Genomic DNA, 14,192 nt, shown 5'->3' on the forward strand with positions numbered 1-14,192 from the left:
AAAAATAAATATAAAACCTAATCAGTTAACTTAATATTTTACTTTATTTTATTATTATTCTTAAATGTTACTGTTGGGGCATGTTGTTTCCTAATAAATCAATTCGAAATACAACTTTAACAAGTAGAAAAAACGGTGGCGCTAAAAAAAATTATGTATAGCCATAAATAATTCAATCATGCAATCTTGATATTTACCGGTGGCTGTGGTTTATCATGATTTTTTTTTTGACGTGGAATATCCTGTCTTTCATATATATATATATATATATATGAATTAAAAAATACAAGTATAGTCTTAATAAAGTAATAATCTCGATTAAATATTATTTTTGTTTAAACTTGAATTTATTAATTAATAGAATTTTCATGCTCTTAAAACAGTTGATTTATATAAGTTTAATTGTATTATTAAAAAACTTGATTTGATCATAAATTATGTTAAAATTTAGATCCAATTAATCTAATATTAAATTAGAAGGTTTGATGAAACCGATTAATTAATACCTTAATCCATATTTTGTGCATAAAATAGCTTATATGCTAAATTAATTAATATCTCTTACTAGCACCTAGGTTTTAAACATGAAATCTTCATCTTGAGAAGCTTACTTCCTGATCTAGAGGATTACTGTCCCAAAAAATTATTGTAGTGGAATGGATGTGTAGATATGCTAGAGGGGTAGTTTGGTCATAGAAATAGTGGTTGCAAGAAAACCATAAGACCATCGATATTTTGGACGCATATGGGCTGTGGGGGTTCCACCGTCAATGTGAACGAAGCAAACAAAACAAAGGTTGTAAGAGAGAAAGAGGAAAGTGAAATTTGAAAAAGGCCTTATGCTTTTAAGGGTTTTATTCTTAACACAGGTTGGTGCCATTGAAAAGCTTAAACCCCACTTTTCCATATTCAATATTATTATTGTTTTTTCTTTATTTCTTTTTTAATTCAGATCTTCATAGACAGACATGTAACAAGCAAGCTCACGGTGAAACTAAGTTGAAGGTTTCAACTTCAAGATTTGCATGCTAATGGGTATCCATTAGGCACTTCAAAAATTGAAAAAGACGGGTTCCTTTTGTTTTCTTGAAATAATAAGGGAAATATTTGCTATTTGTGGTTATGTTTGTATATATTCCTGGGTTGCTATAGTTGAAGCACTTTAGTTGTGCACTGTCCACAAAGAATAGATTCTTGATGTCTTTGCATTGCTACCTTGAAGTCTTTGTTAGCTCATTTTCTGCATCTATGTGCCAATTTGATCTGTGTGGATTCGTTGTTCATGAAAGGCTGCTGCTTTATATATATATATATATATATATATATATATATATATTTCTTGTCACTTTCTTTTTCTTCTTTTCCGGGGTGCCTTTCACTTTCTGGTAGTTTCTTTGTGGAAGTTTTGAGGCAGTGTATAACTGGTGCAAGTAAGAGGTGTTGATGTGGATTAGTGGGTTATATTCCATCTTCACCCTCTTATATGGTTATAAATAGAGGTGTGGTCAATTTTTATTTTATTCATTGCAGGAACTCAAGAGCTCAGCTTGAACATTCATAAAAAATCCTGCTCAGTTTAAGTTTGTTTGGTGGAATATAATGAGCTACAATACCTCCGCTGTAGGATCTGGTTAGTCTTTGTTGCCATTCTTGTTTATGGTTTGTGTGTGTGAGGGTCGTGTGGCCTTTAGGTATTTTTTGAATTCATCAATTTCAACATTTCAGGCAGTAGGAATACTACAAGAACATTTGAGTTTGGAAGGACCCATGTGGTGAGGCCTAAAGGAAAGCACCAGGCCACTATAGTTTGGCTGCATGGCCTTGGTGATAAGGGCTCAAGGTGATAATGCTAGCTTTATTCCGTGAACTGGTGCTTTTATCGCTGTTAATTTTTTCTTTCTCTTATTGGTTTCCATATGAAACTTTTTTAGCTGAAGAACTCATTTTTCATGCTGGTTTATTGATGCAATTGGAAGTTGATTGTTTCGTATCAGAAGCAACTTAGTTAATTGTCTATTGTCTGAATTGTGGATTATTTGAATCTGCATGGAATGGCAGCTATCAGGATTAGGACCACCAGTTTTTTTCATAGCATCTATCATTATCACTAAGTGTGATCCTGCTTCATGAACAACACCTGGTGAAATTCTATTCTCTTTATCTTGAGCATATGCCCTATGTGAGAATGGACTTGTTTTCCTCCTACAAAACCAGAGAGAGAGAGGGAGGGAGGGAGAGGGAGAGTTATGGAATGTCAATAACTTGTCCTGTTCTGCTGGAATTTTTGGCATTTGTTTAACTTCTTGAACTTTGTGTCCTTTTCCACAAGATTCTTATCATGATTGATTTGTTGGAGAGGGAAATTGTGCATGAATTGTTTAAACACGATTAGCTGTCCTTTTCTTCCATCTCCTCCATTGATCTAAGCTCAAAGCCATATGTGGATATGCCAAGGCTTAGAATAGGGGACCGCTCCTGCACTAGCTTGTCCTTTCAATTGGCTGAGAAATTATATTACTAATGATATAATAATTTTAATCGTTTAATTGTCCATTTTTTAGAATATGTTTAGGGAAAATCAAGTATGAGATTGATAATGTCATATAATATGATCTATACTATTACCATTATTGCTGAGGCCCAGTGCTCAACTTTGAGGGTGGTCCCCAGATGTTGGAAGGTATTTCCCAAGTTATAATAAGATGCCTTCAAACTTCTTTAAGAGCTGTAATGACCCCTTTGCAATTGGATTTTGATGTGTTGTCGAGGGAGTTTGGAGAGTACCTTACGGTGACTGAATGAATTCCCCCCTTTTGTGCTTTGTTTTGCAGCTGGTCCCAGCTCTTGGAAACCCTTCCTCTTCCAAATGTAAGTATAATTATTATTATAAGTTGCTACACAGCTTCTACTTGCACATATGCAACATGCATCACTGTATGCCTTAATCCTTCCATGTTCAGAAAAAATATATTTTTAGCAGATGAAAATAACTTAATCATATGGTTCTGTTTGAATTTGATGTGGCAGATTAAATGGATATGCCCAACTGCTCCAACCAGGCCAGTAGCAATATTTGGTGGATTTCCATGCACTGCTTGTAAGAACTACTTTGTGGATTTTTTTTCGTCCAGTTCACAAAATTTAAATGGCTGCAAGCTCCATTACTTGTCATAAGCTAACCTTGCATGACACTAATCTGCAACTGTTTTTATGTATCCTGTCAAAATGAAAGTCTTCATTCATGTCTTTAGCTATAGTGCCAGTAGAGAAGATGGTCTGAATAGCTTATGCATCTCATTTCAGGGTTTGATGTTGGGGATATTTCGGAAGATGCCCCAGATGATTTGGAGGGGCTAGATGCTTCAGCAGCGCATGTTGCAAATCTTTTATCGACTGAGCCTGCTGATAGTAAGTAGCTTTTCAGTGCCATTTAGCCGCCTGTCCTGGGCTTGAGGGCTATCCATGGTCGTAAACTTAGAGAGGCTTCAGTAGATCAAAATGGTATTAATGTGTTTCTCCAATACAATGCTTGAACTAAAGGGTATACTTGAGAATATGCTGCAAACTCTTCCACTGTTGCTCTCTACTTTGGCTGTCTACGTGTCCGAAGGAGAGCAAAGAAGCTTACCATTTTTTCTTACATTGACAGTCTCATTTCTATGAACTATTTAAAACCCTAGTGACTATTTATTTATTCATTTGTTTGCTGTTGTTTTTTTTTGGGGCGGGGGGTTGTCTTCGATTTTGTTATCTGAGTGTGCTTTGAGATTTGAGCAAAAGACCTCACTGTTTTCCTTATATGATCATTGTGATAACTCAATCTGCAAATATTCTTATCATGCAATAAACTTCATCGTGCATCCATAAAGTTTTTGGTTTGTTGGTCCTGTTTGCATGTGGATTTGCCATGCATCACCAGGAAAAGGCTGTCAGATGCATTTTGAAATGCGCTCCACTTATTTAGTTGTATTTCTAGTCAAATTTAATAAGGTATGGCCACACTACTTCGACCGAGGCATGAGAGGTTGGAAGCATGTTTTCTTAAATTGCTCGGAAATATGGATGTCCATATTGATATGCATGTCCATATTGATATGCCTGTTTCATCTTAATTGCACTTATTTTAGCATGTCAATGTTGAATACTGCACCTTGAAGTGGTTCAGTAAGTAACCAGTGTTTTTATCATTGTTTTTCAGTCAAACTTGGTGTAGGTGGCTTCAGTATGGGAGCTGCAACCGCTCTCTACTCTGCCACATGCCACATTTTAGGGCAATATGGGAATGGAAACCTGTACCCAATCAACTTAAGTGTAGTTGTTGGTCTAAGTGGCTGGCTTCCATGTTCAAGGTTTGGTTTCAGAGTTCTGACATGTGAACAGACATAAACACCTTAACCATGATTAGACACATGATAAAACATGAAATATAGGTGTTGGTTAAGCAATCTATTCAGAAAACTATTTCTTGTCTTGCAGGACCTTGAGGAACCGGATGGAAAGATCAGATGAAGCTGCAAGACGTGCAGCATCCTTGCCCATCTTGCTCTGCCATGGCTCAGGTATTGGCCTCCATCCCACAGGCCACGGGTTTGAATGCATTCATTTTCATTAAGGATATCTTCATTGAGATGCAGATGGAAAGACAAGAACAAATTTTGCTATCTGCATTTCTAATAACTTTGGTAGAACGTCATATTTGCATGTACTGTAAGAAAATATGCTTGTTTTCAGAAATGCGTATGACTTGCAAACAATTTGTAACAACAAATCATAGCATACCATTTACATGAAGCTAAATTTTCTTATACTCTAAGAATACTTGAAATGGACAAACAAGATAATATTGTATGCAGTTCCAGAGAAGTGAACTCGCTGTTGTCTAGGCTTTTTAACTGCTGATTGGACCTTTATAGCATAATGGTGTAAGCTGCGTTTACCGAGCTATAGCAAGTTCATATCTAACTTTCTGGTCGCAGGTGATGATGTGGTTGCACATAAACATGGAGAGAAATCAGCACAAGCATTAAGTTCAGCTGGATTCCGAAATCTTACATTTAGAAGCTATAATGGGTATATCTATCTCCCACTAGGCATTATAGCATATCCAACTATATAAACATTTTGTTACTGGCACAAAAAACAACAACAACAATAAATGATCCGCTTCCATGCAGGCTTGGCCATTACACAATCCCTGAAGAGATGGATGAAGTTTGTAATTGGCTTACCATGAGGTCAGGTCTCGACGGGCCACGGTCTTAAAAAAGAACTGTCAAGGAGCAAGGGCACACGGGGTTACAGAAGAATGTATAATGGATAGGAAAGGCATTCCAGAATATATGCATGGTGTGGGGTTTATGGTATAGCTCATGGTTTAATTCATTATTCCTCGATGTCATTTTCTTAAATAAACTCGTTTTGTCTGTTGATTTTCTTTTTTGTTTGGGCTTCCTATCATGTTCTGATGGCTAGCATGGGCTTTTTTATTATTTTTTTTCTTTTTTCTTTTGCATCTAGAGAGTTGGAAAGGGGGACATGGATGATTCTTTCATGCTCTGAATCCAGGAAATTTTATGAGCTATTTGACTGAGAATAATGTATCTGTGAGGTTACCAGCATTAGATGGATTTTAGGTACAAAATAAGGGCTAGCTATGGGCTGGCTTCTCACTCTTGCCTGATGTATTGTTTCGATCATACCAAGAAGCATTTATAATGTCAAGGCCAGAAAGTTTCTTAATCAAATGTTCAATAAATGACTAACAATTCAAAACAATCTGACGAATAATGTTTTTCCAGTTTTCCTGAAGCCGTCTTGGAGCAAAGCATGGCTAAAAGCCAGCCCAAGCTCTCAAGGCCCAAATATATGTGTATATATATGGGCTGCGGCAAGCATGACATAGCGAGGGCAGCTCGGAATAGAGGCTCCCTGTTGAGTTTTGGGTGTCAAAGGGAATCAGGAATTGACCTCTTGACAATAACTGGCCCTGCATCAAGCACCATGCATTGGGCTTTAGTAAATTGCCATGGCAAGCTTGATAGAGCACGAAGGCTCACGAATCCAACTTATACGGACAAAAAAAACTCTGACAGGGCTATGCATGTATGCACCTCTGTGCAAGCATGCAAGTTAATCAATCGATCATCCAAAATCCGGTTTTTGTAGCAAAACCGAAGGCCAAGTTAAAAACTATTCTACCGTCTAATGATGCTGTGAAGATTTTTACCACGTAGAGAGCAGGAAGCAGTCAAAATTACTTGATAAGATTGGACATTAGAAAATCACTGTGAACTCATACGACTTAGGGTTAAGAGAATGGAAATTTTGTTTTTTCACTGATCAACAAGGGCAACCTTTAGTACTATCCACCAGCCATTAATGAAATTCAATCGATAATAGACACATCTAATTGCATAACAGAGAGATACGAACTGGAGATGGAAAAAGAGCGGAGCAAAAAATAACTGCATATAATGATGCCTGGCCACATCTCTAGCATGAGTCACGTATATTCCGAACATGGAGTCACTCGAAATACCTACTTAAGCAAGATTGTGACAATCAAGTATCTATTGAGAACCATACGAGGTCCTTATCCGAACCTGGCGCAAAATCAAATCCTCAGACCACAGCTGCATATGTACTTTCCTGGAATGAATTATATCCAACACCACTGCAATGCAAAGGAGCACATTGGTCAATCAAGGATAAGAATATTTATCAATAACGTTTTTGCAAATGACAAGAAACATGAATAAAACTCACCTAAAGTGACATATGTCTATATTTCTAGTATTTCTGTTGGGTGCAATCTTTGGAATCGCGACAAGGAGTGAGGGGCGGGAAAGAAGGCACAGATTTCAAAATGAACTTGCGCCCGCGCCCACTTTTCAAGCCTGCTGAAGAGCTCGATCGAAACTCTTGAATGTGACTGTGAGGCGGAGAAACTCGCTTTTTATTAGGAGAGCTTGTTTTAACAGATGTGATAGGGGCAGAAGAATCCTTTAACATTTCGGGTGTGTCATCTTCCAGAATGTCATAAAGCCCACAATCAGAGTCCTGTGCTTGATTTTTTGTCTCACCTAACCGAGTCATTGGGGTAATTGGTGAACTGTGCCAACGAAGAGAACTGCCAGATGAGAGACGAGCACTTCCAGTATACACCTGAGGTTGTGAAACATTTGCCTTATCCTGCGTTTTAGACGAAGCCGAAGAAGCCATCATGATTGAGGAAGGATTTGGCAGTGGAGTATGATCAGAGAAATCAGCAAGTTCATCACATTGTGGTGAGAATTGGCCCGTTATTTCAGTAATGTTATAATCTAGTTCCTGACCATGGGAAACTATGTCCAGGGTTTTACTTGTTTTTGGAAGCATGTCGTTGCCGTGTGAATTGCTTGGAGAACTTACGGATTTTGCATAAGATGGCAGCATAGAAAAATCAGACTCAGACGATAAGACATACCTACCAGGAAGGAGTTGGGATTTTGGTGCATCCCTTTCATGGCTAAGAAAAAAGGAACAGTTAGCTATTAAAACAACCTGGACTAAAAGATTCTAACCTCTCCAGAACAAATGCATCTTCATCAAAGAAATAGTACCTGAAGTACTCAAATGATGGTGTTGGTGGTGTGAGGCTGCGCAGATCGTATAGCTCAGCATGTAAAAATTTATTGTTTGCAACCATTTCCAATTTCTCATCAGCCATGCCTTCTAAACTTTCTTCATTAGCTCTGTTGCTTACTATTTCTGGAGTCATGGCATATTCTGTAAATATATAAACAAAAATCAGTCATCATTCCACCAGTAGAATAGTGATGTTCACTTCTATTTTTGGTGCATCCAAACATTATGTGACAAAATATCTTTAGCCAAAATTACACAAAGAATTTATATAACTTTCCAGATGTTATGTTGTCATTAGATTTAATCCCTTAAAAAGCTGGGAGGAGAATCTACGAAGGCTGAGACTTGAATTTTCAACTATTTTTTGAATTCAAACCACAGATACTCCAAATTGGGCAAAATCCTATCATAGTTTATGATAAACGATGGCAGCTAAAGAAATGAGGCAAAATTTAGTTTCTGCATGATTCCTCACCTTCCTTCCTACCATGGATATTTCTGCACCCTTCACATCGACAAGCATTGGAGCATCCGACATTAGCCTTTTAAAGTTTAAACATGAAAAGATAGAAAAGTTAGAAATATTGAGAAATGGATAATTGTGACAAAGGTGATGACAAATTCAGGTATTGACAAAATACTGCACCTGATAGCATTCACAATACTTTTTCACACACATTGACCTTTTGCAATTGCATCCTGTCTTATGCCTCCCTGAGTACGGTGTAAACAGGTCTACATCTTCCTGTGAAAATGCGAACATGATCACCAAATTCCCAGTCAAAAAGAAATTGCTAAAAAACCAAAAAAGATGGTTTGGTACCACATCGATTGCTTGAAACTCAGTCACATGCTGTACAATCTTCGGAGCGAAAGCAAGTGGATTACGTGATTCAATTTGTTGTCGTGTTTCAAGAACAGTATCTTCATATTCAGGCCTGTTAAAGCACCCCTGGCAAGCACAAATTGCAGCACAGTAGATTCCTGCTGCAAAACAATCACAGTATCTGGCCAAATAGGAGAAAGTTAAAAAGAAATAATAATATAAATAAATTACACATGTGAATATGACTACCAAGAAAACTTGAAATCACTCACAGTTTCAAACATTTAGTCTTCCTACAGTTACAACGTTTGCAACCATCACCATCAGTGCTTGATGCTTTCTTCCTGGAGATCATAAGAAGTTCAGTGGTGCAACTTAGTTTGGAGAACAAACTACATGCACGCGTGCATAGAGAGAGAGGGAACAAAAGTTGACGATGAAAATTATCACATAAACATGCCTTTTCTTCTTGGGGCTTGATGGGCTGAACTCCTCAAAATTGCCAGCGTGCTCTGAACTAAATCTCCTCTTATTGTGTGGGGTTACCTGATGTTCTGGTGGCTGCAAGTTATTGAAAGATTCCATGTTGTGAAAAGACTCGGAAGTGGTAGAGCTTGTAGCAAGTGAAGCCTTAGTTTGGAGCACCCTATCTCCCGCAGTTAATGAGACTCTCTCAACTAAATTTGATAGTTTGGAGCAACTAATTTTGTTCTCCACTAAATGGTGGCTCATGATAGGTCCTGATGCACCGCTTCCCATTGGCAAAGTGTTGACAATGCTATTGAGATGCAAGCCAATACCTGAAGGCTTGGAAACAGCTACCGGAGACTTTCCACTTATATTGGCGGAAAACATAGCAGTCATAGTTTGCTCCTTGAGGGAAGAGATAGTTAGCTCCACCTGAGATGAATCCAAAATCTCCAATTCTGTACTGGAAGCAGGTGATATTGAACCAAATAAATTGATTGCTGGATTTGGAGAATAGGTACCATCCTTTGTAGTTTCCTGTTGAGCTTGTTCAAACTGAAGGCAGCGTCTACTCATGCCGCGTTGGAGCTGACTGACCTACATTTTAAATTGCAATTACACTACTCAAGAAAGAAAATCCTACTAAATTTTGATTACAAAAGAAATAATGAGGGCTACTATTTTCATGATGATATGTGAAAGTGCGCAAATGATTTGCATTTAAAGTGGCATGACCCAAATTACATAAACCATGAGAGTGCGCATCGGGGGCATGTTTTTATCATGCAAGAATAGATTAAGATATCCATAGAAAAGCCATCATATGGACTCGCATGAGGAGAAGAAAAGCACAGCAAATCCAAAACCTTGAATGGGATAGATTATCTGTAGAAAAGTTTTTCTTCCACGTATACTTCAAAAACACAAGAAGAATCACCACAATTTTCCCTTATCAGCCTTTTCTAGCATGCCCATCCATAGTTATCACTCCTCAAATGTTAGACATTGGCAAGCTCCGTGAATTTAACTTTATTCCTGTTAAACAGGAGAGGCCCATTGGACTAGAACTTGATTAATCAGAACTTCGTAATTAGGAAAGTTCCTAAAATCGTGATTAGGAAGCACAACCAAAATAAAGCCCGCTACTGATAACAATTTTTCATTATAAATTCTTAGTGGCTATGAATTTAACTGACCAGTGAAATGAAAAAAGAAAATCTCACTTGAAATATGCATAGTCTATCAGCCTCTCTGCTCTTTGGAAATAAACTTGGAAGATGAATTTAAGATAAAACTTTTTATACCTCTGAACCATTATATGTTACGAGTTGAATAGGTTCGTGTGGATGAGCAACCTGAAAAGGAAGTAGTTGAGTGAAAAAGTAAACCTTAAAAATTACAAGGTGAACATTCTCATCTTTTCACAACAGGGTTCACACGTTCTATTCCTAGTTTCACAAAAGAAAATAAACGCTGTTATTACCTGAGCCCCTGAAGTGTAGCATTGTTGCCTAGAAGCATGGTCTACAAGCAAGTCAGACCCAAAATTTGGGCAAACATGAGATGGTTGTTTGGTAAGGCTTCCCTCCTCTTTAATCTTTTCCATCTTATTTTCAGATGTTGGATGCTCCTTAGGATCATCTCCATCTTGCTCAGGCCTGGCCTGAGACACCTCCCCTTTCGTCCCCTTATCATTTATGTCATCAGATTCTACTATTTTGTAGTTGGTTAAATTACTTTCTGATGACTGAAGTGCATCATCAGATTTTTTCACGTTTGAGTTTACCAAATTAACAGAGTCTGCACAATCTGCATCCACAGGATCAGATAAGTACTCATCAACACAGCCTGAGGAGCTGCCAGGTTGGTCTTGTTCAGAGTTATTGACATTGTCGCTTGTTTGGGCATCAACAATCAGACTGCTAGTCAAACAGATACTAGATCTCCCCATATCCTCCGGACCATCAACAGATTTCTTGCTTCCATCATTAATCTTAGATGTTTCTGCCCCAGATATCTGAGGATATTGAAACCTGGGAAAGCAAAAAACTAGTCACGTAAACAGTCTTTAAACCTTAATTCAAGCCCTTTAAAACTGTAAGATCAGTGAAATCTAGAATCTCGAACCTTCGCAAGAGATTTATTTGACGGTCTGATGCTGTGTGTGGTGACTTGAAGACAAGTGGAGGAGAATTGATTCCTAGGAGTCCATGTGCTACATGTGCAGTGTTGACAGGCTTAATAGGCGATAGATTGCTTATGTAATTAGAAAATGGGGATTCCTGGAAACAGAGGAAGCAAAGTACTCAGGATATCCACATATTTCCCTTTTTCCAATTGGGAACATCCACGATTCTTGATAACATGCACAAGAAACTTTCTGGAGAACCCTCTATTTTCATAACGCAACAGCACATTTAACGATATTAAAGCAAAAATAAAACTAACAGATACCAATCACTCACCCACGAGTTGAAGGGTATAGTTATTAAAATAGAACAGGAGAAAATCAAAATCTTACACTTCCCACCAATTGTGGTTCCAAAGGGAATTTCAACTCATTTACACACCACGCAGCAAAAACAATACGAGTAATACTACTAATTACAGCCTTCGGATGTATTTTCTCTTTGACTGGTTTTTATTAACACCCGATACATTAAGGAACCATAATCTCCACGCAGGTTCCATACATCCCCATATGCTTGAACAATACTAAATGCCTTAGTTCAGAAACGAAAACATGTTTGCAAAAAGCACATAATTCAATACATTACTCCATCCTTAAGCCAATAACCCACCAATGCGACTTCAAAACCTACTACAACAACACAAAATTCTCATCACAAAGTCTACAATTCAGATTAACTAAATATCTTCAACTACGATCGTGGATTACTCGAATGGAATCATTTTTTACAAGCTAACCACATATCTTCACCAGCAGGGAAAAAGAAACACCCTTAAAAATCATTAAAAACAACGAAGCAACAGATTGTTAAAAAAATAAACAAATGCAGCCCCAATTTTAAGCCCTTTCACAAAATTAAACTAAAATAAATCACAACCAGATCCTTAAGAAACACACAAACGCAATTAAACCAAACAAAATTCCTACAAAAAATAAAATAAAAAACCTAAGATGGTCACACTGTATTGTAAGAAACCAGCAAGCATAAACACAATTAGGCAAAAATACAAAAACGGAGTGAATTAATCAAGAAATGAAGTTACTTGAACTGGAGGAGAATCTGATAAACTGACGGTGGTGGCAGTGACCGAAATGGTAGTTGTTGTGGTGGCAGTGGCGGGGATGGTGGTTGTTGTGGTGGTAGTGGTGGTTTTAGGAGAATCCATGTAATGAAACCCTAATTTTGATAACCCTGGAAATCAATTGCTGCATTGTAGTTTATCTTCTTTTTTTTTAATCTACTCCTTTCAGGGTGAAACTGAGAGTAGAAAAAAATTGTATTTACTTTTTCCTATTTTTAATTTTGATGTTATTTTGGGGGGAAGTAAAGATAAAAAGAAAAATAGAAAAGAGACGTAAGCTATTGACGCGGCTTTTTAAAAACAGAGCGGGAAGTTTTTTCACATGCCTTTTTGGGCCTCACTTTTTGTGGGCTTGCTCTTAACGGGCTCCATTTGTATTATACTGGAAAGGCCATAAAGCCCGATTTGATAAGTAGAGGACCGTCTCCTTCTCTCAAGTACTTGGAGTTACGGCAGTTTGGAAAGTCGGTGGCAGTTTTCCACAGTTTCTTATGCGGGGGGAGAAATAGTCGGGAGAAAGGGACACGTGTCTTAAATTGTGCTGAAACTTATTGATAGTTTTATATTGTAATTTTCACTCCATTTCTTTTACATGCAGGCTTGGGTAGCATGCAATGTATTGCGGGGCAATGCAAGTTAAGCGGGTAAGTAGAACCGTTGTGCGTAGTACACATGTTAACAAATTTGTGTATATTTTTTTTAGTTTGTGAATGATTTGAAATTGCTTCTTGTAATAAATTGTATGTTTATATATATTTCATAATTTTTATTTATATGTTTGTTTGTTTTATAATATGGAAGAGTGTGGTATAATTTCTTGATGAAAAAATACATCAGTTACTAGATAAATACAAATGAATTAATAGAGAAAAAACTGAATCTTATTGGGGGTTGGGTTGACAAATTAGGGCTAGACTGTACTAATTTTTTTTTAAAAAAAACAAATATTTATCAATGAATCCCAAATTTCTTAAATAAAAATAAAAAAAAAACTACAAAATAAAGTTTTACATTTACATTTCATAGTTGATAGCTAGGTGATTCATTATTATTGAACTTGACATGGTTTAACTAATTTACCTAAAAAATATATGATGCAGTGTGAGTTTTAAATAAAAAAAAATTAATATTAATCTTATAAAATTTATTTAATTTATGATTTGATTTATTTAGCTGATCCAAACAAATTCAATTAAAAAGTATCAGGTGGACACAAAAAAAATTAGTTAAAAATATTTTAAAAATATAATAATATATTTAAGTTGGTTGTAGTTAATAAACTAACTCGATAATTTTAACTTTAACGACTTCTAATTTCAATTTTATAAGTTAAATTTTATATCAAGTATGATAACTATGTGGTGTTGGAGCTTAGCAAATATCACCAATTAAATAATTTTTAATTAAAATCTTGTTTTTTTATTACAATTAAATTACTGCCCTAAAAAACCTCAACCAACTTTAACATCTGAGGATTTGTAGCTTGAAGATCGGTCGTCTCAAGTTGAATTAGATGACACCTATGTTTGATGGAATCTTCAACTCAACTGAGTTACATAATCTGATGCGAACGTGAAGACGAAGTACAGCTGTACGGGAGACAGGGGAAGCGAAAACACATCATCAGACTGGGCTCTGCCTTCACATAATGGGCTCAGTTGCACACTAAAAGTGGTGTTCTTCAGGTTTCAATCTTTTTGCCCACCAAAGCCCACAGGCCCTTATCATTGCTTAAATCCGTAGCAGGCCGTAGATGGATCCTAGCTCCTGGAAGCTATGAACTTCAATCAAGCAAAGGGTTCTTGAAGGTTACCCACTAACACAGATCTGATCGAAAGATTTTTCTGGCTATTATTTTTTAATCAAAATGCACATTAATCAAAATCAAAGTTTTTTTTATAGATTATTTAAAAACACATTTCCTTATCGACAAAATACATTTAAAGATCTAATAAAATCCATCGAGACGCCGATGCAGGGTTTAAACTAATAAAAAATA

At 36.7% G+C, this 14,192-nt stretch overlaps 2 protein-coding genes across 6 annotated transcripts; one reads left to right on the plus strand and one right to left on the minus strand.

The window, feature by feature from the left end:
- Positions 1-761: 761 nt before the first annotated feature.
- On the plus strand, positions 762-5,711 carry LOC105122394 (acyl-protein thioesterase 2-like). Of its 4 annotated transcripts, XR_841689.1 has the most exons (11): positions 762-869; positions 1,531-1,630; positions 1,726-1,840; positions 2,832-2,868; positions 3,028-3,097; positions 3,304-3,408; positions 4,199-4,349; positions 4,477-4,559; positions 4,977-5,070; positions 5,175-5,471; positions 5,530-5,711. XR_841689.1 is itself a non-coding variant. In XM_011021480.1 (10 exons), exons 2-10 carry the CDS (start codon positions 1,600-1,602, stop codon positions 5,260-5,262), a joined length of 774 nt encoding a protein of 257 aa, XP_011019782.1. In that variant the 5' UTR covers positions 762-869; positions 1,531-1,599; the 3' UTR covers positions 5,263-5,711. The 4 variants fall into 4 exon arrangements, 3 of the variants coding, with proteins under 3 accessions (XP_011019782.1, XP_011019784.1, XP_011019785.1); XM_011021480.1 differs by having other exon boundaries at positions 5,175-5,711; XM_011021482.1 differs by lacking the exon at positions 762-869 and adding an exon at positions 878-1,035 and having other exon boundaries at positions 5,175-5,711.
- Positions 5,712-6,307: 596 nt separating this feature from the next.
- Positions 6,308-12,423, minus strand: LOC105122395 (CRC domain-containing protein TSO1-like). Of its 2 annotated transcripts, none has more exons than XM_011021484.1 (12): positions 12,155-12,423; positions 11,048-11,202; positions 10,404-10,953; positions 10,225-10,275; positions 8,913-9,517; positions 8,725-8,796; positions 8,450-8,633; positions 8,273-8,371; positions 8,102-8,168; positions 7,602-7,767; positions 6,766-7,507; positions 6,308-6,673 (listed from the first exon to the last, which is right to left on the minus strand). In XM_011021484.1, exons 1-11 carry the CDS (start codon positions 12,275-12,277, stop codon positions 6,790-6,792), a joined length of 2,790 nt encoding a protein of 929 aa, XP_011019786.1. In that variant the 5' UTR covers positions 12,278-12,423; the 3' UTR covers positions 6,308-6,673; positions 6,766-6,789. The 2 variants fall into 2 exon arrangements, with proteins under 2 accessions (XP_011019786.1, XP_011019787.1); XM_011021485.1 differs by lacking the exon at positions 6,308-6,673 and having other exon boundaries at positions 7,002-7,191; positions 7,466-7,507.
- Positions 12,424-14,192: the final 1,769 nt, after the last annotated feature.

Source organism: Populus euphratica, unplaced genomic scaffold (genome assembly GCF_000495115.2).
Source record: "Populus euphratica unplaced genomic scaffold, PopEup_1.0 scaffold19.1, whole genome shotgun sequence".
NCBI classification, from domain to species: domain Eukaryota; kingdom Viridiplantae; phylum Streptophyta; class Magnoliopsida; order Malpighiales; family Salicaceae; genus Populus; species Populus euphratica.

Coding starts and splice junctions, on each gene's coding strand:
- LOC105122394 (XM_011021480.1), top strand. CDS start 1,600: ATGAGCTACAATACCTCCGCTGTAGGATCTG. Junction 3,098..3,303: donor TGGATTTCCATGCACTGCTT/GTAAGAACTACT, acceptor ATCTCATTTCAG/GGTTTGATGTTGGGGATATT. Junction 3,409..4,198: donor ATCGACTGAGCCTGCTGATA/GTAAGTAGCTTT, acceptor ATTGTTTTTCAG/TCAAACTTGGTGTAGGTGGC.
- LOC105122395 (XM_011021484.1), bottom strand. CDS start 12,277: ATGGATTCTCCTAAAACCACCACTACCACCACAACAACCACCATCCCC. Junction 10,954..11,047: donor CAAATAAATCTCTTGCGAAG/GTTCGAGATTCT, acceptor TTGCTTTCCCAG/GTTTCAATATCCTCAGATAT. Junction 7,508..7,601: donor CCATCATTTGAGTACTTCAG/GTACTATTTCTT, acceptor CTTTTTTCTTAG/CCATGAAAGGGATGCACCAA.